The 24,276-nt window shown below is 34.9% G+C and overlaps 1 protein-coding gene across 1 annotated transcript in view; it reads left to right on the top strand.

Moving 5' to 3' along the window:
- The window catches only part of CHM (choroideremia (Rab escort protein 1)), an 87,307-nt gene that overhangs the window by 58,133 nt on the left and 4,898 nt on the right, over window positions 1-24,276 (top strand). Inside the window, exons 9-14 of the mRNA XM_009881776.1 lie at window positions 7,351-7,428; window positions 13,452-13,556; window positions 14,442-14,505; window positions 15,452-15,548; window positions 19,992-20,084; window positions 23,525-23,691. Of these exons, the coding sequence (XP_009880078.1) occupies window positions 7,351-7,428; window positions 13,452-13,556; window positions 14,442-14,505; window positions 15,452-15,548; window positions 19,992-20,084; window positions 23,525-23,691 (604 nt within the window). The remainder of the gene's footprint in view (window positions 1-7,350; window positions 7,429-13,451; window positions 13,557-14,441; window positions 14,506-15,451; window positions 15,549-19,991; window positions 20,085-23,524; window positions 23,692-24,276) is intronic.

Genomic DNA, 24,276 nt, shown 5'->3' with positions numbered 1-24,276 from the left:
TAAACTTTAAAGTAAATTTATCCTTCTTTCTAAATACTTTATTTAAGAAGGTGAAATCCCAGACACTATTTTTTCTACAAACAAAACCCCACAAAACACTTCTGCTGGAAAGAGCAGTTGTGTTCAAGAGAGAAAATCTAAAATTTCACACAAATCTGTTTATCTTTTTATTTTATTTGATCAAGAGACCCATTGCCATGGAGTAATCTAGTCATCAAGAGTTTATAGTCAAACTTGGGGTTTTCTTCTTTCATGAGCATTAGAAGACCTACATCTTGCACAGATATTTTTTCCCCCTCTTAAATGTTCCAAGTTGTAGGATGTCACATTTAATTTTTCTCATGAGCCAAGAAATTAGATTACACAAACGACTTTGCTTTCAAAATCCTTGTATGCTAAATGTCTTTTTTTTTTTTTTCCTGCAGAGTTTTTTTTATTTTCTGTTTTACAGAGGATTGTTCTGAGGGGTATCTCATCCATGTGTACCTCTCCTGAAGTTATCATCTTTGTTTCTTGTTCTCCAGCAGTAAGAGCCTACAAGGAATGGAAGTTGGGTGGGTTGTATGCTCTCTTGCAAATTGCGGGTCTAATCCATCAAATATTACTTCTACTTCTATTTTCCTTCTGCAAAAAGTAAGGATGTAGCAGAAAAGTGAATGTCGCATCTGCCGAATCAGCAGCTGTGTGCTGTAGAACAGCCTATGTAACACTTCCAGGCAAGCGGAGCCTGGCTGGCTACATTCACCGTAGCCTGTATGGGGGTGGTGGTGAACCAGAACTCCTCTGAAGTGGAGCACTGACTGCGAATAGAACTAGACTTTTACTTCAGAAATGACTTAAAGCTAAGCAGCTGCTATTCCAAAGCAGATTTTTGTAACTATAATGTTCATATGTGTGAGCACCTTTTTCTGCATTTACCGTATTTGTGCAACTTCAGTATTTCTTAAGTGAGGATTTTTGTTCTGTGGTTATTTTAAATGGGAAGATGGGAAATTAGTTTCATAGTGTAAAGCTTGTATAAGAGGATAGCTAACTAGTGTACATAATTATTGAAAATTTTTGTGGTGTTAATGACTTCCAAGTGCATTATTAGATAAACTGGTCTTTCTCTTTTATTTATTTACATTAGGACTTTATTAATGGATACAACCAACCTGCTTTTCCACCACTCAGACTCTCTAAACAACTCTTCTACAAGAGTCATTAGTAATGTAGCTCTCGTATTACTAATAAGCTTGCCAATAGTTCTGTTCCTTAAATTACTAACAGTTTGAGAAGTGAACACAGAGCTTATACATGGTGTTATTTTTGTCAACAGAACTTTCTCAGGTTTTAGAAACAGCTTAATAAATCAATGCTTACATGGTGCAAGACTGGAAGTTTAGGAACATAAAAGTGTATGATGAACTAAGGTTTTTATTGCTATGTTTTCTAACATTTGAGTTTTGGAAAGCAGAAGTGGAATCCTGAGCCCATAAAAGGCAGTATTGACTTGTCAAAGCCCTGAACTTGCAAATCGCGTAATAGGAGCTCAAATGTTAAACTCTTGAAATAGTTGCACTTCAGTGCAGATTTGGCCATTCAGATATGAAAAAAATATTAAACCTTGCCAGACTCTGATTAAACAGATTTAAATTATCCCTGTTTTGTAATTGTGGAGAAAAGCGCACAGAGGGCACTCAGATTCTTTTGTGCTCTAAACAAAAGCAAGTACACCAGTTTTTACCTTGTTACCTGGTTTACTGTCAAATACTGTACACCTGGTTTACTGTCAAATACTGTACACCCTAGTAGAACTCTTCACAGTATGTGAATGTATATTTCTGTATCTAGTGGTCTATATCCCATGCAATAAAAAGGAGCGATTTCTTAGTTTTGAAATGAAAGTCGGTTTTTAAATCCCTAGAAAAAGTACAAAATATGAAATTTGCTATAAAATGACATCTGACTGGGCTACCTTTTCTTTTTTTTTTTTTTCAGCCCTCTCTCAGCTATAGCATTTCTTCCCCGAGCTGTCACCATTCCTGCCTGCTTTGCCTTTGTTCATGAAAAGAGTTTGCTGAAACTGAAATGAGCAGAAGTCCTCGTACTTCCCGTGCCTTCCCCCGCCCCCCCCGCTCCCCGGTTTGGATTGGGAGCTTTGCCCTTGTGGCTGGGCAGCTAAGGGGGGCTTTATTTGGACAGAAGGCAAATCTGAATTAAGGACTGAGAGGCAGTCATTTTATTCAAATAAGATTATCCAGTGATGAGAAAGGCTGAGGCACTTGGGTCTGTTTAGTCTAGACAAAAGAAGGCTGAGGGGGGATCTTATTAATGCTTATTATATACTTAAAGGGAGGGTGTTGGGGGACGGGAACAGTCTTTTTACAGTGGTGCCCAGCGACAGGACAAGATGTAACGGGCAGAAACTTGAACATAGGAAGTTCCATCTTAACACAAGGAGGAACTTCTTTACTTTGAGGGTGGCATAGCACTGGCACAGGCTGCCCAGAAAGACTGTGGCGTCTTCCACACTGGAGACATTCAAAACCCGCCTGGACGCCATCCTGTGCAACTGCTGTAGGTGCCCCTGCTCTGGCAGGGGGGTTGGACAGGATAAGCTCCAGAGGTCCCTTCCAACACTGACCATTCTGTGATTTCCCAGTTGCAGTGCTGGGATTTCATTCAGGTTTACCATGCTAAGACAGAAGCGAAGACCTGGTGAAAGAAATGATCTTGCTGTATGAGTACAGGCACAAAATTTGTGGTTCCTGTAAAATACTCTTTGGAAGTTAACTACCTTCTGGTTGATAACTATGCAGGAACTTTCTGACAGTTTTAGAACTGTCATTTTGATAATTGGATTTATAAACTAGGCTTATTCTGTAATCTTTCAGGACCTATTTTTTTAATTTTACAGGAATGCTGAACACAGTTTCTGGGAAAAAGCAAAAATATTTGACTCTTCACTTGCTTGCTTAAATATTTATTGTCACGTATTATCCCTTCCAATAGCCCTCCAAATGCCAGGACAGTTCTGGTTGACATTCATTGTCATCTTCGTTATTTCTTTGGTGCTGGTGTTTATAATTTTTTGTCTTCTTCTGGGTGTGTGCACATACTGCGAGGTGACTTTTTTGTGGGAATTCTGTGTTGGGAAACTTTTTTAACTGTAGCCATTTGATTTATTTTATTTGTCTGTGTTCTCCTTTTTAATGTTTTTAGAACAGACAACAATGTTGTAGGAAATGCTGAAGTTCTAGGGTCTCTTCAGGAAACACAGAATTTAACATAAGAACCAGGTCACAGCTTTCTCTGTGTGTCAAAATAAATTGAAAGAGGACAATTCATTAACTCAGCTCTTGGCATGTTGTTCTTTGATCTTTCTCCAAAGCTTGCTGTGCTGTACATTCCCTCTTTAAGGGAAATAGTTTTTGCTATAGAAGACTGTATAGTTGGGGAGAAAAATATTCATTTTTTTTAATTAATTGCTCCATACGTTTTAGAAAGTAGAAGACAAGCAGTGTGCTAGAAATAAAAGCTACTTTTTTTTTGTGTGAAACTATGTGATATGGTTTTCCCGTTCTTTATGTAGTTTCGGAATGAACTATGGGTAAGTCTGTAATTTAAGTATGTTTATGGTTTCTCTGTGGTGAAAATCAAGATGTCAGATGGAGAGACATTCTATTTTTGTTCAATTAATATCGGAGAGCATTACATCAAAGCAGTAAACTCCTCTTGTAGCAACAGATGCAGCAACCCTGAAGCCTATTTTCTCTCTTGTTACATTAGTGTTTAATTAAAGAAAACAACTAGTTGGAGGCAGTTACTTTCTGTGAAATGTAATGAAGATTTATTTTGTAAGTGACCTTCACTGCATTAGCTGAATCAGTAATCAGTAGAATTAATAGAATAATCAAATTATATACAAACTCATAAATCATCGCGAATATGCTGTCAAAAATTCAGCTTTTAATATGTCCTATTGTTTCACAGCTGTATTAAAAATTACAACTACTGATTCCTGCCTTGATGGGAACTGAAATGGCATTTAAAGGCTGTGTATGATGGAGGGCTACCAGGCCAAAAATTTCCACAACTGTTAATTTAGCTGTAATATGATTTGATGTCACCAGGGCAAAGTTGAAGTTGAGTACAGTGTTGTTGCTATCTTTCAGCAAAACTTGAATTATTGGTGTAGGCAGTCGCCAGTTAATTAGAGTAATATCAGTTTAAATGTCTGTCATTTAGGGTTAATGGTATCAAAGAGTTGCCTTGTACTTGAAGTACAGTCAAATCATCTTGAATAGCCTATTGTATGAAAGTAATGTTAGCACAATGATTTTACGTTGCCATAAATTATCAGGATGCCATTTAGTTTAATATTTCAATTTCTATATTTAAATAATTTTGGCAAGTTCTTCCTAATCATGTCATTTTTCATGTTAGGCTGTTGTAATAGGTATTTTGGCTCTTTGTGATTGTTTAACACAACACAATCAAAATTCCTTTCCATTTTCATTTAAAAAGAGAAGTTTTCCACTAGCCTACTATGAAAACAGGTCATGCCCTCCTCCACTGGATAGCAGGCTACTTTTGAAAGTAAGTAATTCACATTTTTGCGCAGCCAAGCAAGAAAGTTCTTTCAAAGCATGCTAGAAAAATAAAGCGCATATATCAAAAAGCCTGTGACTGTGGTTGAAGTCAAAGGAAAAATATAATTTATAGTTTTTAACAAAGGAATCTTAGTTCTAGTTAGGTTAATAGTGCTATTCTTTTATACAACATATGAAATAAATTCATCCGAGTTGGTTTGAAAGATCCTAATACATACTTTGTCAGGCAAGAAGCCATTGATTGCAGCATTAGAGATAATAAGCCCGTAGCTCAAGGGTCTGTAGTAATTCTTCAGTGGATGTTTAACCTTTGTGTCATCTTCAACAATCTCCAGACAACCAAGGTTGGGATTCAGTGTGGTGTATGTTCTCCCTGCTTTTGCATGGGTAGAAGGGATATTTCTAGAGAACTGGATCTTCTGATTCAGACTGTAGTAAGTGATATTGCTGACATTGCCTTAGCCTGCTATCTTTTGGAGTACAACTCAGCAGAGATGTGAGTTGGTAATACGCTTCAGCTGTTTGCTGTGCTGCATCATTCATGCAGTTTAAAAGGCATTGCAGTACTGACCGTCTTTGAACTGTCTAATACGACTTTTGAATGCCAACTTTAGGAAGTCAGGTTTGCAAAATGGAAGTTTTCAAGTTCACCATCTGTGAACAGATACCGAAAGCTCTTTAACTTAAAAAAAACCCCAACCACCCAAACCAACCAACCTGTTTGTAAACCTGGAAAATCCTGCTATCATCCCAGAAATCTGGGAGAACTATGTTCCACCAAACCAGCTTGCTGTTCTCATATTGATTTTTTTTTTTTTGCTTTTGGTTAGTCTGATGCCTATCTAATGCTAGGCGGGTATTAGAAATGTAGTCACACTAATCTCTTAAATTGCAGTGTAAACCCTACCAGAAGATTAATAGAATTGCACACTCTTATTTTAAATACAATACCTAAGCAGACTGTGTTTAATGGGCAGGGACACCTTCCACTAGACAAAGTTACTGATAAAAGAGTCAGGGAGTGTAGCGGTAGGATGAGGGGTAATGGTTTTAAGCTGAAAGAGGGCAGATTTAGATTAGGTATCAGGAAGAAATTCTTTACTGTGAGGGTGGTGAGGTGCTGGAAAAGGTTGCCCAGGGAAGGTGTGGGTGCCCCATCCCTGGAAGCCTTCAAGGCCAGGTTGGGTGGAGCTTTTAGTAACCTGGTCTGGTGGGAGGTGTCCCTGCCCATGGCAGGGGGGTTGGAACTGGATGATCTTCAAGATCCCTGCCAATCCAAACCATTCTATGATTCTATTATTAATTCCCAATTACTCATGAAGCTTTGTCCTTCGAAACTCTCTAACATATATCCTGTTTCTGTAAGATCATGAATTTCTCTGCATTATAGTGCTCTCACACAAAGTTTAAAGAGTTTGGGTTTTTTTTAAATACATAGCATAAAGACTGTTGGTTGTTTATCCTTGTTTGATAGCATTTTGAAGAGTGTGGGCTTATATTAAAATCTTTCAGGAGCTAGAATTAAAATAGTTATAACTAGTAATATCACAGTTATTTCAGTGTTAATGTGGGTCCAGTAAAAATGTTAGGCATCACTTGCAAAAACTAAACTATTTTTTTTTTTTGTGAGTTAATTTACCTTGTGTTGCATCAAATCATCAGAAAAGTAATCCCCAGAGATTAAGTCTGGTTTTTGGCAGATATGGGAATTTAGGATGCAAGAATTAATCTGGGATCATGTGTGGCACCAAACCAACTGAACTTTTACTATCTAGCTTTACAGGAGGGCAGTCTCAGACTTTGTGCATGGGACAGATTCATCTGGTGAAGAGTTTTAGTCAGAAATACCATCAAGGGGGTGATAAAACAGCATGGCTAGTGGTGACATTTTGCAATGGGCTGACTTCACATGGAGTCCCTCATATTTAGATGTCATAATCTAGTTTCTTTAAATTCTGAGTCTCCTTAGAGTTTAAAAACAGATGAGTTGCGATATTGGCTTATTGTTTGGGTAGCATAAGTTTCTTTGGTTTAGGTATTGGGTTTTGTTTGCCAGTGGAAGACTGCTAAATAGCTTGGTATACTTCAGCTGTTGAAAAACTGACTGGTCAAACTGGTCATTTTTTCATTTAGAAAATTTTTCTATCATCAGTCCATGGATAGAATATCTTAAGCAATTGTATCAAAACATAGGCAGAATCTGGAGCAATCAGTATTTGTAAGAAGTCTTCATTCTGTCGGGGCACTTCTCAATGCCCTCAAAATTCAAGCTGCTTGTAGTCAATGAAGTTCCCAGGGTACATTTTGTAAGAGTAGAGAAATAACTTCTGAATCACACTTGAATTCTAGTAGGAGGTTGGTATGGTTATCGTGTGTTCTTACATTTTTGTTCTACACCATGTGCAATGTAGCGGGGTCAGAATATCAGTAGATATTGTATGCATCTTCAGTATGAAGGTGCTTTTCCATCCTGAATGACTGAGGATGGTAACAGAGAATGACTGCTTAACCTAATGTAACAGTTTAGAGAACTAAGATAAATGCTAATACAAAAAAAAAAAAGTTAACAACATATCCTTTACAAAAACTGTTTTATTTTCATTGTTTTTTGATTGTCTGACTCAGAGATTAAGACATGTCATTAAAAATGTATTACAACATGCACAATACTTTGCCTTGCTTATGACACAAGCTCACATTGATTACAATTAACTGTGATAGGAGTAACCTTTGTTTTTTCCTAATACGTTTCTAGGTTGTGTGCTGTATTTGGTGGTATCTATTGTCTTCGCCATTCTGTGCAGTGCCTTGTAGTGGACAAAGAATCCGGACGGTAAGGGTAATATAAGTAACCTCCTGTTTATATAAAAAATACAGATGAAAAATGCGTTAAGTCAGTTTAAAAAAAAATGATTCTTCAAAGATCCTCCTTGGTATTAATAACACATCAACCTTGATTAAAAGTAATTTGTGTATAGGTCCTCCAGAACAAGGAAAGTGGTCTAGAATATAGAAACTAAATTAATTTCCCTGTGATATTACTACAGCTCCTGATCACCCAAGCTTGGAAGACAAATCATTTCAGCTGCCGAGGGGCTGGTGATGAGTGATGTTAGTTTTCCTTGTGGCCTTACCTACTCTAATTGATTTTCATCAGATGACAACAAAGCCCTCTGTTATTGCATTTTTAAAAATGGAGCTCACCTAAAGACTCATCAGATTAATCTTTGCTGATAATGCATGTCACTCCAAGAGAAAAGACTTTAATGAGTTTTTAGGTAGATTGTTGTCATAAACTATGCTGCCCTCTTATCCTAGGATAAATTCTTTTACAACAATATCAGGCCTGTAGGTGGATTTACAGTTGAGCTAAGAAAAATCAACCTGTAGTTTTTTCCATAGTTGCATTTTTCACACCTCTAAATTGTCATGGTTTCTGTTATATACATTCCATCAGTTATTAGTCTTAACTGCAGACTTTGGCTCTCTTAAGTCTGTTTTCAGCTTAGTTTTTGTAATTGAAAAGTTCAAAACGTGCTGTAGAAAATTTTGAAAAGCTAGAAAACATGTAGTAACATTTTATTAGGAAAATTAGTAGTTAAGTGATCGGTGTAATGTGCTTACTTTCCAGTTGCACAGCACATTTGATTCTTTGAGCATAGTACTTGTAGCTAGGTTTGTCATTACACGGTCAAGTCATGTCTGTTTTCCCTGAAGTGCTATAAACAACAGATCTTACCTATATGTCAGTTCCTTGAGCTTCTGAAGTTCATTGCAGTTTTAGACTTTGAGATGAAAATGTGATAGTATTTCATCATGTGTGTCATTGTTTTAAGTGCGTATGCAAATGAAATTATGCTCCTTTCATAAACTCTGTAGTTTGTTTTAATAGTAATATTTGAACTTTTACTGTTGGCAGCTTTATTTTCCAATCATGCTTAAATAGTTAACTTGCTCTTTCAGAGGGACAGAGCTTACACTTGTTAGCAACTTCTGAACACCACTCTATAGAGATCTTAACTGGTCAGTGGTGCTGGTTGCCCCAGTTTCCAGCTTGTTTTGCACATTCTGAAGACCTTTGAAATTAATGTTTTCTTCGTTAAGGTTATATGTATTCCAAAAAAGGTGGAGTGCTGCTTTTCCTTTAACCTGCTTTTATGCTTTGACTCAGGGTTCCAGATAGGTTTCCATTGTCTTTTTTAGGCTATTAGGGCTGCTTTAGTGGTTCACTTGTGCCATTTTCACTTAAAACTGAAGGACAGATTTTTGAGGTGCAGAATTACTGAAATACTTTAAAAGACTTTACTAGACTTTTATTATTCCAAAAACATCGGTCTTTCAATAATGCCATTATCTGATGCTGAATATCAAGAAGCACAGCACAGCTGCCTGCCTGCTTCTGTTATCTCTTTTTAGGTCTCCCATAGTTTAAAGGCAGGTACTTTGCCAAGCAGCATTTCTATATCAAAATAAAAATAAAGAAAAAGAAAAAGTATAGAGGAGAAGGGAAGCGTTAGACTTCGAGATGATGAACATGAAGCAGCCTAGCTCAAAATATGGTTTTTTAAAAATCATTGTCAGCAATGAAAGAAGGATCATACAATGTTCTCTTTTTTCCCTAATAATTTTAAAAAATCTCAAACATCGTCTTCACCATAGCAAAAATGTCACTCAGAAAGCTGAGTTTCTTTGATCCAGGTATATGTTATTGTTCAGTTACGTTATTTCTTTGTTGTTTTTATTTTCTTTCACCTGAATGCAATCCTGCTTTTAGTTGCTAGTCTTTTCCTTAGCGTGTTACTTAGGAAGCTGTCCAGTTTGTTGCTAAGATCAGCCCTATTTCCTTTCCCTTCTTTTTATTTCTTCATGTTCTCTCTTTCCTTACTGTGTTTTCCCTCCCTGCACCGGCTCTAATTTCTTCTTGACTTTGGGCTTCTGTGTTTTGCCTAATAAAAATTAGCTATCAAATTGTTAATGAGGGTATTTACGAGTTACTGAGCTTTTGAGTCAACAGGCCATTAATAGACAAATTTATATCTCGTCATCAGTACAGCTGTCTCTGTAGCTTCAGAGGCAGCTTACCTTGGTTACAAATAGGTTAAACTCATAACAGTAGAAATGTAGTCAAATTGTGCAGTATTCATTACTATTTTATAAGCATCTTCTGTAGGCTTCCAGACTTCATCGAGAGCTTAGTGCAGTTCTTTTTTCACTATTTTTAATGTTCTTGCTTTAGTACATGTAAGGAAAATTTATACTTACAGCTACAGCCTTAATTTTCTTCTCAGACTTTTTGTGGATAGTTTTGAGTTTAATTTGAAGTCCCTAGATACCACCAAAGTTTATTCCAACTCCATTCTAGACATGGCTAACATTCTCTCCAGCACAAGAAAAATAAGGACACATTCTGTATCTAGTGGAATCGCTTATTCACTTTTTTACTACCCATAACTGTATGGACAGAGAACAGTAGATTTCATCCCCAACTATACAATTATTTTTATCATTTTACTATAGCCTTTTTTATAGTTTATGAAAATAAGGTTTGGGAAATATAGTGTGAAAGTATAGAAATTTTTAGATGTGCCTATTTTAAGGTTTTGGTAATCCACTTGAAAATTTCTATTTTTGACATATTGTTTCAGATTAGGTTTGCTGTTTTAATACATATGCAGAACATCCTGCTTTACTGATAGAACTCTGATGCTCTGTTAGAAAATAAAAATCACGTCTTATTCCTTAGGTTGAGGAAAAAGCACATTGAATGTATGCATGATAATTATTTTTCTTTTTGTTGTTTATTTTCTCCGTGTTTATTGTAGGTCACTTTGGGATATGTATGATAAAATTTGAATTATTTTAAATTACATGGATTGCATTAATAATAATGGTAGGCATTTTGTGTTGATCACACTTTACATATGTTTCCAATTACTTAATTCTGTCTCAAAAATGGAAAAGATGTGATAAATGGAAATTTATACATCTGTAATAAAAAGGTATAGCAAACACATAGTAATTTACATATCTTTCTTGAAATATTGCATACTGGTTTTGTCAGTGCTGGTAAGTCCATTTCAAGGATGTCGCCCTTAGTCCATTAGTTTGGATAATGAGCCCTATAAAGTACATTTATAACTCGTGGCACTGCAAGGAGATGGATTCTAATTTTCATCCTTTTATCTAGACACATTGAAAGAAGGTCAATGGAGGGTTCTGTATGATTCATTGTCCCAACACATATCAGATGACAGAGACCTGATAATGTCAGTGCATAAGTGTTTTCCATATTTGGAAGCAGTACTTGAAAGAAATTTTCTCAGCATCATCCTTTGAAGTAAAGTGGAGACTGAAATTAAAAGCGCTATCTCTTTTTCTGTTTAAAATCTTATCAAACGTATGACCTGATAGCTATTCCTGAACAAAGGAGGGGAAGCAACTCTTAGCAGGAAAATAAAAAGTGTGTAGTTGCTTTTGCCGGCTTTGAGTGATGCAACATGACATTTAATCAACCTTTCCCCTTCTATAACGTTTAGGGGGGTGGCAGGGGAAATTGTTTCATAAACAATAAGAAAGGTTATAATTAGAAATGAACTGTAGCAGCTTGACTTCCTTGTTTATTTGCAGTATTCAAATGAGCGCTTGAGAATGAAATCTGTTTGGTTAACATTAAGAAAAAACTTCTTAAAGTTGCAAGTGATGCACATGTTGAATAGAACGTGATTGAAACTGTATGAAGAATACTACATGTTTAGACAATAGTTGTACCATTAGACTTCTTTTTCAATTACTCTTTTCAAGTTATCTGTTGAATTCGAATACAGATATGTATGTGGCATCCAGATTCCTATGACATCAGCATTAGAAGTTAGTGTTATAAAAACATGCTTAATTGTCATAAGCCTCTTAAATTTCTAAATAAGCATTGTGTGCACCCTTTTTCAGTTCTCATTTCAGACTGTAAAAGCAGCTGATTTACTAAAGCTAGTGGCAGCTGTTGCTATTACTTACTTAGGTTTGGTTCTCATCTCTAGTTTTATAGACCATTTTGATCACAGAAGGTAGTGAATAACTTGAAGTTACAGAAATGCTCTTTATTCATGAGGCATAACTTGCATGTCAAATATCTACTGATACAGGAATAATGTTGCACTATGATAAAACACATTTAAATCTGTAAGGGATCTCTGTCTTAGGCATCTTTTTGTTTCTTTTGATGTTTCCCTGTGCGCGGGTGTGTAAATGTGTGTGAGAGAATTTACTGGTTTCAATCCTGTATATTAAATCAACTGAAACATTGAGATACTGATTCAGAAGAATTTAATTAAAAAAAAAAAAAGCAGCAGCTTTCATATACCAAGCAAAAGTTAAGTAAAGCTAATGTGCTTTATTTATTTATTTATACAGTAAATGTTCTGATATTGTGGAAAACATTAAAATCTTGTTTTAGAAGTCAGTATTAAGCCTTAAAGAGTCTTAGGATATGGAAACAAACTATAAAGAAAGAAATTGTAGTGCATGTATTTTCCTTGCACTTTAGATGGGAAAAGCATTCATTAAGATGGATGGTCTTTAAACATGTAGGAGTTTCTAAAAATATTTGTAGCATTTCAGTTTGAGGAAAATATTTACAATTAAATAGAAAACAGATAATGGCATGTAGGAATCAGCAGTAGAGTTTGGTTTTAGTTAGTATCTGCATGCAGCCTCCTTTTTATTTGTTTTGGATCTATGATTTGGTTTCATATATGTCATATATAAGTCTGTTCTTCATATATGTCATATATGTTTGTTCTTCCGTAGAGATTTTTTCCCATTAAAATCTGAAATTTATATCCTGTTCTCGTTCAAGCTGTCTGAATTGCTTCTTTCCTGTGGTTTGCATTTCTGTCCCACTTATAAGAGCATTAGTCTGTTGTGTTACACGTGACTCTTGAAAATTCTTGTAGCAGTGTCTCAACTTAATTATTCTCATTTTGTTTTGACCTGCTTGCATTCAGAAAGACTTTTTTTGGAGGGTCTTAGTTTCAGTTTTGTTTGTGTTTTTTCTTCTGGGTGGGTTTTTTTTTTGGGGGGGGGGGGGTGTTGGTGGTTTGTTTGTTGTTTTGTTTGGGGTTTTTTTAAGTTTTTAAAGTGTTCCCTGAGGCAGACTAATACATCTTTGCTTTAGAATTTGTATGTGTTCAAAGGCAACCGGTATCAATGAAGAGTATTTGTGTTGCTCTTAGAGCAATATGACTGAGTTATTCCTCTTGTGTATAATTTAGAGATAAATGCTATATTTAGTGACAAATATAAAAGCTCAGAAAAGTTCTCGTCTGATGCATGTGTTTCTCAGGGATTTTTCCTTACATATCTGAAGTTAATTTGCAATGTAGTTTGTGAAATATGGTTGGCAAAATAAATGTGTTTTGGTAAGATTGCTGATTGGGCAAAAAAAGCCACCATGATAGGGTAACACCTACAAAATCATTCACAGTGTTATTACTTCACCATGTATCATCAGGTACGAAACCTATGCTGTTTTCACCTACAATCAAATGCCAGTGTTATTGACTTGTATTTCATTTTCCTTATAAAGTGACTGATTCATTGAAGTTCTGATATCATTATCTATAATGATACGGTGTGTAAAAAAACCTTATAATAATTTGTATATTAGGTAGAATGTATAAGTCTAGGATTTAGTTACCAATTTCAGTTGAGTTGTTTTGAGGGTTCACATGTTGAAGAAATGGGTAGCTAACTTATTTGAAAGGTACAAATGATGTTCTATATAACTCAATTTCAAAAACTTACACATGCTTTATTACCCTATATATAAATTTTGCATTTTGGTTTGAATATTCTTAACAGTTGCAAAGCCATTGTGGATCATTTTGGACAAAGAATAAGTGCTAACTATTTTATTGTGGAAGACAGTTACCTTTCAGAGAGTGTATGCACAAATGTGTGTTACAGGTATGTAGTAAAAAAGTAAGCATAGTAAATCTCTTTGAATTATAGTGTATAAAACACCCTGTTAGTTAAATTTAAGAGGCCATGTCTCCTGCTTTATCTTTGCAGTACAGCTTAGTTCTGTGTATAGTTTGTCTCTTCCTTCTATATACTTGAGGGCATACTGTACTTTCTGTGTTTAGGTTTTCTTAAATTTTCCTCTAAATCATATTCCCCTTTTCCTTATGAAAAAAATTCAACAGCTCTAAGTGCATTAGGGATTTCACATTTGATAAAAAGTGTTTGGAAGGAAAAGGTGCCTATTGCTATTCTCCCTTTAAACATGTTCAGGATTAGAAAAGTATTAAAAGTCATTGTTTTCTCTGTTTTTTGTTCTTGCCAGAAACATTGGACGTATGCTGCCTTTGTCTTCAAAGTTCTGCAGATGAGATATTAGCAAAACTGTAGTAGTAGGTGCAGTGTAGAAATAATCATAGGCAGTGGGGATTTGACACTTCAATTCACAAACTGCACTGTAGTGTATTTCCTCTTAATCCAAAATGTCCTATGCTGTTTGGAACATAACAAGTCCTGTAACATGCTGCTACTAATCTTCATCAAATAAACGAAATATTTTTTTTTTAAATCAGAAGAATATTTTAGCCGTTTTATATAACGGCACTGGCTCATCTGTTCGTCATCTATATTGGTCATTGAAAGTACCACATTAATGTTCCAGATGTGGTCCTACTTCAGCGACCGGCAAAACGTCCAACTAACAGTCATACTAATAAAGATGATATTTTTAAATAGCCATCCCACAGTATTATGTTTAGATTGCTATTGCAAATCCAAATTGCTTTTTTTTACATTTTCGTGAAATGCCATAACTGTTTTGTTTAATTGTAGGCAGATCTCCAGAGCGGTACTCATTACAGATCAGTCTGTACTAAACACAGATTCAGAGCAGCAGGTATATATCAGTTTTGTATCGCTTGTTTCTTTATTAATTGTATGTATTAATATTTAGCTGTTGGTAGGAATTAATTCATGACTTTGCTTCTGCTTGAATCCAGCTTTTTAGACAGCTCTCTACTGATTATTCTTTAATTCATTAGTCTGTATTAAACTATTAGGAATTTTTTTTTCTTCAGTGGCATGGGTTTCCCTGTTTGGTGGTTGGCACTATATTAATAAACAGAGTTTCTAAGCTACTGTATTTAGGGTAGTTTGTTTTGCTTGCTTTTTAATAAACTGTTACCCTTAGTATTCTGTTAACTGTTAATTATTTATCTTGTTAAACTTCATTCAAAGCTCTTTGCTTTTTTTAACATTCGCTTTTACCATTCGAAGTTTTTATTACACACTTTCAGGTCCTTCTTTTAATGTTTCTGTTTTGTCAGTCTTTGCAAACCTTAATTTTAAAGGATATTGATTTGTGTTAAGTGTTTCCTGTGTACGCTTCCTGTATTTTTTCAGGTTAAATAGGACCTACAGAATAAGAACATATAAGACAGAGAAGCCTGTTCTTCCTAAGTCTTGCTGCTAGGATCCTGCATAAAAGTACTCCACTCTTTCTCACCTAACAGTGCTCTGACCAGTGTTCAAAACCATTTTGCAGTCTCTTGCCAACAGATTTTTCTAAACTGTCATTCTTTTGGAAAGGACTATGATGTGAGGTTTTCTGTCTTTTCCGCTGCTGCAGATATTCCTAACAAAGATGGCCTTACTGGCTTTGGTAGGAATTCTTCAGTGCTCAAACACTGCAGAATCAATTCTACAAACTGTTACTAATAAACCAGAAAACAAAACTGTATAAATGTCTGCAGTTCTTTTTCACCTTTACTCAGAATTGTGTTGGTTGCCTCATACTCCCATGTTACTCTGCATTAACATAAGTTATTCTTCCTGCTTGATAGGTTTCTATTTTGACGGTTCCTCCAGTGGATCCAGGAAAACCAGCAGTTTGCATCATTGAGTTGTGTTCCTCAACCATGACATGCATGAAGGGCACTTGTAAGTACAGCATATATGTAATCTTAACTATATTTTTCCCATTGACTCTATCAACTCTGAAACAAAATTTAAAATATGTGTATGTCACTCCTCTTCTGCGCAATGACCGGGTTATTACCTGAGAAAATAGTGTGTACTGGGTTACTGTTACCAGCAGATGAGTGAAATAGCCCATTGTCTTCATTCTATAGCAGTTATGTGCTGTTTCATATGGCTTAGGAATCATACCACAAGATTCTTGTTGCATTCAAATTCATTTAAATTTACATGCAATAATTATTTATTTAAAATCTTATTGTGATTTTCATGATAATAAATTATATTGTTCTTTACTTCCAAACAAATCAAATGTCAAATGTTCCTTTTAAAGCTTATGTCGCCAATAAGCTTGATAGTTGTAGTCTTATTAGTACGGGGACAGTATTCTATTTGCTGTACAGTAATTACAAAATAGCACCACAAAAACCTTTTTGTTCTGGCTGCTGTATTATTATTTTTTTACATTAAAAAAAATTAGAATTTTACATTTTGTTTATTCTGCAAGATTGTTAAGACAACTGAAAATTTAGTAGAATGGCAGATAAAGTGGAGAGCTCTAGTAGACTGTTTCTTTTCCACTGTAACTGCTAAGATTGTACAGTCTTCAAGTCAAAATATTAAATTTTTTTGTTAGAAATATTTTCTTTGTAAAATTTTCTGCCAAGAATTTCTCTTACCATTATATTTAAAGGGCCAAACCCCACCCAAAGTATTTTCTCAAATAATTTCTGAAAAAAAGGTAAGCAGAAGGGTGTGGGGTCTTAGTTAATACAGATGCATGTATTTGGGGCTATTTTCCTTTCAGACTACCTTTAGAATTTGCGAAAATCTTTATACCATAGGATTCTGTGGCCCCATAAAAATGCTACAAATTTTTGTTTCCATAAGGACAGGTTTTCAGTGCAAGCATCAAGTTGTATTTCAAGATTATTTCTAGCAGAATATTTTGGAGCATCTGTTCTTGTCTGTTTCTGCTTTTTTTGTTCAGCATACACTGAACAATTAATAGGTAGGTTAGTAGCCTTATTTTCACCTATAAAATAATAAATTTTTCCTTCAGTAGGTTTAAAAAAAATCCTGGTAGCTTGTCATTAACTTGTTTTTTGAAAAGGAGTACCTTAGCTGAACTATTAAATTGAAGTACCTGAAGTACCCTATATTTGGGGGCTATTTATTCTCTGAAAGTTTTGATGGAGGTGGGATTATGTCCCATTATGAGATTTGGAGGAAAGGAATGCATTGTGATCTGTTTGAGGAAAAGTTATAAAAATTCTTTTAAGAACTTTGTTATTGTTGTTTACTGCATTGGATTATTTAATTCTAAAAATGTCTAGGAGATCACCTTTCTAGAAGGGACATCCCAGTGTTTCCATTAACTGTTTTCTATGTACAGAGCTTTATGACTGTTGTTGGTATGTTATGTGAACGTGAAGCAGATGAGCAACAAAATGTTCTTACTGGGTACATATTTTTCTTTCCAAACTCTTTTTCTGAATTCTGTTAAAAAGATTACCAGTTTGGGACACTCTATGGAAGATAAATAGAATTAGAGGTTACGTGACCTAATGCTTTTTAACAAAAAATAAGTAACTGTAATAATAACCAATTTATTTTACTGTTACCTAGGCTTGAACTCAGGTCTTTGCATGTGAAAGAAGAGTGAACTAAATAATTAACTCATTTGCCATTTAAATAATTTAAAAAATTGAAAATCTGTAATTAAGAACTTGGTGCTATAAGGCATATTGTTAATATTTATCCTTTAAATAGTTGATTTACTTTATTTAAGGGTTCACAAAATATATATAGCAGGAAGTGAAACTAAAGAAGGATTGATGTTCAAGTAGAGATAAATAAATCATTAGTTTTATGAGAATTTCTGTGGTGCTGAAAACTTAAGGTTTCTGTTATTTACTTTTCTCCAGAAATTCTTTTAGTTTCAGAAGAGAAAGTACTACATTCCTTAATGAACTTTGTCTGCATGTATTGAAATAATTTTGTTGTATTTTAGGTATAGCTGAGTTCTAGTTATGGGACATACTTCATAATTTTTTTAAACTTTTACATCATTATCTGTAAATGGGTTTTAACCTGACTGATTTCTCCTTCAAACAATTATTTAAGATAAGTATACAAATACATCTACTCTTTGATCACACTGCATAAATGACAGGCACATAATCTGTATTGCCAGTTGAGTGGAACCAAACTCCTTCACTTGCCCTAAAAATTGAGACTGTAATGATGAAATCATGAACTAAACTCATCGTTCTTCTTGCTAGAAGAATTACGTGAAGACAAATGTTGGCAACCACTGTAACTAATGCAGTTATACCTGAGTAAATCAAACATAATCAAAATATATACTGATGACTGTGACTCATAGCCATAACCTTAAAGCTAATAAAAAAAAAAAATTATAGAAAGTAAATGATGTGAACTTTAGTGATTTATAGCTGGGGATTTTTTTTGAGGAAAGAATAGATTGTATTACAATGTTTGGGGTTGTAAACATTTAGTTAAGGTTAGATGGAGACTTTCATTATCACCACCTGGTTTTAGGTACTATTTTAGTACCTATTGCTTTTAGACAGAAGGTTTGGTTTTAGTTAAACAAAAAATTAATGTTTGAATATAATCTGTGTGTGGAATCTGAAAGAAGAGGAGCATGAATGGTTAAATTTCTGGTTCTCCTGGAGTGAGCATCAAACTTTCTGTGGCGTAACTGTGGCCAGGACATAATTCAAGATATGTGTGATGTACTTGTACACAATGACACATACAACCAGACTTCAGAGTGAAAAGAGAACAATGTCATATGGATTTAAAATAACACCATAGCTGTACATTACTATTAAATTGATAAAAATGTACAGTAATGAAGAAAAAATGATTCAGTTTAAACTTTGTACAAAGATGTGTTAAACTTCTTCATGATTCTCTGACAGATACTTCTCTGCTGCTAAGTTTCCAGACAGCTGTTCAGTGGCAAATAAGTGATGGTTTTATAAAAAGCTTTAAGATGAGGCTTTTAAATACCTAGATGAATGGATGTAAAAGCAGGTGGGATAAAGCAGCAGAGGCTCTGTCTCTGAATAGAGGCCAATGGAACAGAAAAGAGGTCAAGAGCTTTATCAAGTGATTATGTTTGCTGAAGCATCAGCAACTTCACTGGTCTGCAAAACAGAACAAATAAAGGAATAGTAAGTTCCATGAGGAATGTGGTTAGCATCTTTATTTTGATGAAAACGAGTATATGAGCAAGAAATCTGAATATCAAATCTGCATTATTCAAGCAAAATTGTGAATTTTCACAAATACAGAGTTGGATGTAGTGGCATTGATTCGCCTGTGCTGTAAGGTAAATTTTGATTAATTATACAGTTCCACAAGTGTGTTCTCGTGTTTCAAAAATCTTTTTATGTCATCTTTTTCCAATATGGGTTTGCTGTACTCTGCGGTTTGTATCTGGTGTGTACGGTGCACCTCTTGGAATCAAATACCTGAAATTGGTTTTGCAAATTATCATAAATCCTTACTGGCCCACCTAACCTGCTTTTACCCTTACCAAACACAAAACTGTTGTTTCTCTCATCCTATAAGAAGGTGGATTAATAAAATGTTGTAGAGCTTTTTTGTTATGTTGTATGAAGGGATTGTGTATGTCATAACTTGCATCACAGAGCAGCTCGCTGATATTCAGCAGTGCGTATCTTTAAATTCTCTATAGTTTGTCAAAACATGACAGTGTTCCCAGTGTTCTTCATTCTCCTTATGGTTGGAGAGAAATAGTTAACTACCAGCCCACTTGAGCTGTAACTTAAAACTTACATTTATTTACTTTGTCTCTTATTTACTGTTTAGTACAATTAAAAAAAAATTGAAGTCTTGCTCAAACTTTTTACTTCAGTGGAGAAAGATAGCTTTCTACTTACTCCTGTACAGTTAGACTGAAACTGCGAGTAGCCAAATTTCCAAATTCCTATCCAGTCCCAATTTAGCTCTTAAAGGAGAGTGTTGGACTGTCAACACTGATAAGAACATTATTGGGGCTTCCAGAGGTCATTAATGGCAAATCCAGGTTCTTGCTGCTGCTGCTTTTCCTGGTATCAATAGACACCTTTTCGTAGAATGATTCTCTGTCTGCACTGCTGATCTTAAATTATACTTCCATCTTACTAACATATATGGAAGAGAGCGATAATTATGACATGTATAAAGAAATTTTCTGTGTGGTGTATGTACACTGTATTTCCATAATATAGTACTTCTCTGGGTTAAAGGAAGTGATTTGTATGAAGAGCAGTGATTTCTAAAAGCCTGCTGTGCCTTTTAAGAATTGTAAATGGTATTTATATATCTGTGTATTGGTAATTGTAATTAGTTTGTGTTCTCTTTTAACAGATTTAGTCCATTTAACCTGTCCATCAACTAAAACTGCTAGGGAAGATTTAGAGCCTGTTGTACAGAAGTTATTCAATCTAAACACAGAAGAAGGTAAAAATAAATTAATGAAGTATTTAAAAGATTATTTTGCAAAAATATAATTTACTCTTGTCACTAAAGTGTCTGTTACTGAACATCTCAATCTGTCATTAGAGTCAACATACGGTGAGCTGCTACTTAGATATCAGCATTTTGAGGTAAAGGAATCTGTTTTGAGAATGAGATTGATTAGACAGATGTCAGGTTTTTTGTATTTCGTGATCTAAAGTTCCAAGTCTTCTTCAGATGTGGTTTAGCTTCAGTGTACAAGGACCATAGCTATAAGTCTCTAGGACCTTTTTAATTTTTCACACATTCTTTTTCATGGAAACATATTTGCTTCTCAGCATGTCTTTCAAAGGTGCATTAAGGAAATGAAATATTTGTGAATCTTTTACATGATCCTGTTTTTAGTGATTTCTATCCCTTGGGTATCCCTAACAAAACATCTCATAACCCCAGAAGGTTGCGATCTGCTTTTCTCCTCCAGGTGCCAGATGTGCTCAGTGCTCTAAGCTTCTTAGTTTTCTTTTGCCTTCTCTTATTCTAACGCTGTTACTCATCCTTTTGTTGTCGTCTTCAAGTGCTTCCTTGTTTGCTGTTTTTAGTTGAAATTCTCTGGATTCTGCTTTAAGCAGTGGAAGCATGAAGTTGTTATGGACTGCAGTGTTATCAGGAAGATAGATTTCCAGTCATTTCCAATAGAGAACTATTTTGCCCTAAATTGAAGGAAACCTTGCTCGCTACTTTGATGAACTTTGAGGTTGAGATGGACAATTTCACAGTCCCAGAAGAAAGTAGCTGTTGACAAGGAAGTTGTTACCTAGAAAGAAATTGTCTCTGAGATACTTTGAGAAAGTTCCACCGAAATCTTTGAAATTTAATCCCGAGATCTTGAATTCAGTCATATTTTTGGTAGATCGTTGTAGAATAGGAAGTGTGCACAGAGGAGATGTTGCTGTGTTCTAACCCTGGCAAAGCACTTTTAAACATGGCGTGCTAATACTTCAATACAGTAAATCATAGTTCTTTTATGAGGAAACAATTCTTAGCTGTCATTGGAAGTGTTTTATGTTCATATATATGCAAGTTAGTAGGATGTGGATGTATTTTATAATATTATAATCAGTTTGCTTCATTCTTAACCTCATGAATTCAGGCAGAATTTTCTCCTGTTAAAAAATAAATAAATGCAGTCTTGTATGTGGCCAATTTTCTTTTTCCTCTCAGGGCTCTGTAACCAAGAACAGTGTTTCATGAAGGTTTGAGTTCAGCTTTTCGCAAGTTTTTTTCTGTGTTCTTTTCCATTTTTACATTTTTCTTCTGCCTTTTAATGAAAAAAGCAAGTATTTTACTGTTTTTGTTAGACAACAAAGTCCTTTTAACAGGAAGTCAAGTATTAAATAATATGCATTTTCTTTTGTTATTGCTTACAGGAAAGACAATTATTTTGATGTCCCAAAGATGTAAATTTTTACTAGGTTTGTAGTATAAGAGTCTTTACAAAACAAATATGTAGAATACAACTAGGGTTTGTAAGTAGAAAACTTTATTAGATTGGAGAGCTGCAAACACTTTTCATGTTGGTATTTGTTAATTTAAAGCCTGCTGATTTCTAACTTTTAATATTAAACATATGTCTTAAACTTTCAAGACACTGCCATGCATTTCAAAGACTCAATTGGTGAAGAAAAGATTAGCTTGCAGTTTAGTGTCTTCTAATCATTTGGGGGGGGGGGGGAGGAGCATTAATCTTAATGTTTAAAGTGATCCAGTTTTGAAATGATAGATTGTTTAGAACCTGGCTGAAATTCTTTTGTAGAAACTCTGTGATCATAGGGGTCCTCAGGTGCACTGAGGCACTGAAAAGCTAGTTTTCACTGACACATAGGCCTTTTTATCATCAGGATGAGGTAGTGGTCGTATTTTAATTAAAATGTCAGAACAAATACTGTTGGAGTTATTGAAAATGAATCACCAGATAAAGTGAGCACTGGGCCATGGCAGGTCAAAGAGGCAAAGTCACCTGGAGAAGAGGACTCCATTCATTTTCCTGCCTAAATGAGGAAGAAGTAACTTTTATGAGCAATGTGAACTTTTAAATATATTAAAGAGCATCTTGCCCTGTATTAAGGCTCAGACTTTCACAGGCTGATGAATTTAATTTATATTTCAAACTGTTTGATATGGTTAGCACCTTTTTTTTTTTTTAAGTATTTGACAGTTATAAAAAGATACTGAAGGAATAGCATAGATTTATCTCTTTTTTTCTAATTCAACTGCTTTAAAATACTGTTTTGAATGCCATTGTTATCTAGAAGTTTCTTCCTTGGAAGAAAGTAAATCTCACAAGGTGTTTTACAAGCTTCATTTATTTTAGAGGAAGTAAAATACCAAAAAGGGGACAGCAAATATGCCAAACAAATAGTATCTATTAAGCTAAGAATCTATGTTGTGTATTCCTCCATTGCATTCTGCACTTTTAAAAAGTGACCTTCATCTTTGCAGAGGTTTTTCTGCCTGTGTGTACAAGGGTTATGTGAATGAGCAAAGTTACTGCAAGAAGGTACAGATAATGAACAAGCAAGACATAGTTTATGATCATTTTGTATTTGTAATGAGTATTGTAGCACAGTACAAGTCCTCAGTAAGCGTAGATAAATATAAATTAATAATTTATTTTCCTTTAGTAGTATTTCCACAGTTTAGAGAATCAGCATACTGCGTATCCCACATCTCAACTAGAGTACTTCTGGGTTTTGGTAATTCTTTATAGGCAGTTAATTTGGGGAGAGGGGGGTTATTTTTTGTGGATTTTTCTTTAAAATTTCTTTTATTTAAACCATGAGCATGAGTTAGTCTCCTTAGATTGGCTTGAAGACACTCAACCTTAAAGTACACAAAGGTCTGTTATGAGAAGACTTCTCATACAAAAATAAACTATTAAAGGAGGGGGGGAAATGTATACAGCTTTGTATATGGAATGCAATAGTTTCAAGTTGGTGCAGCCCGTGAAGGGCTTGTTTAGACCATCATATGCTCATGGAGTTTACCCAGAGTAAACTAGATAACATGAAGTGGAAAGGCCTTAAATTTAGACCAAGCTTCTTGGTAGTATGCTTTTAGTTGATGATTGGTTCTTATGTGTCATAGTGTGTACAGAATAAGTAGAGTTTACATATCTATGGTTGTAAAGGAAAAGCACAATGAAAGCGTACCTCAGAAAACAAGGGAAAGTAAAATTAATTGGCTTTTTAAAGAAAAAAATTATTACACTAATTCCATGTAAATAAATTGACTTGGAGTTGGACTAGATGATCACCAGAGGTCCCTTCCAACCCTGACCGTTCTGTGATTCTATGATTCTGTGACTTTTAGTATACTAGATTACATATTTCCCTTATTACATGTGAACATTCATTACTGGAAACACTTTTTCTTTTTCTTTTCAGAGACCATAAATGAAGAACTAGGAAAACCTAGAGTCCTCTGGGCAGTCTACTTCAACATGAGAGACTCTTCAGGAATTGACAAAAATTCATATGATGGCTTACCCTCAAATGTTTATGTCTGTTCTGGACCAGATTCTGCTTTAGGAAATGACTGTGCTGTCAAACAGGTTGGGCAGATCAGTCTTTTGGTTGCTGAACTTTAATTTTAAAGACCGAAGTAAATCCAATACAGTCTACTTTTGTTCTGGGTTATCCTGCTTTATGCTAGGTAATTAGTACTGATGCAGCTATAAAAAGACAGACAAAAATCGTACTTAATGAGCAAAGGGAACGTCAGTGAGATTTAGAGCGGAGAAAACTAGAGAAAAGGTCAGTTGGTACAGTAACATTAGGAGTAGCAGGTAGTTAATCTGAAGAGGTGAAGGGAACTGAGAAGGCAGCAGTACCTGCAGATGATGATCTTGGTAGAATCGTTACTTGCTTTAATACTGCGGAAAGGAAAAACTGTTAAATAATTCAGAAGTATAGATAATAACTCCCCCAAAAACGTAGTCTTTCACTGGTAAGGTTAAAGAGGAGGTGCAGTAGTAGAGAAGCAGTACAAATCAAAGGTCAGAAAAGCCTATCTACAGTTCAAGTTGGAAGGATCATCAAAGTAGCTTAATACCTGCAGGAGATAGTCACAAACCTAAAACCTATTGGGGAAAAAAACCCAGCATGATTGCTAATCTGGTACATTAAGCTGTCTGTCT

Source organism: Charadrius vociferus, unplaced genomic scaffold, assembly GCF_000708025.1.
Source record: "Charadrius vociferus isolate BGI_N301 unplaced genomic scaffold, ASM70802v2 scaffold472, whole genome shotgun sequence".
NCBI lineage: Eukaryota > Metazoa > Chordata > Aves > Charadriiformes > Charadriidae > Charadrius > Charadrius vociferus.
The sequence above is the reverse complement of the archived record's forward strand: the minus strand, read 5'-3'. Positions and strand labels throughout refer to the sequence as shown.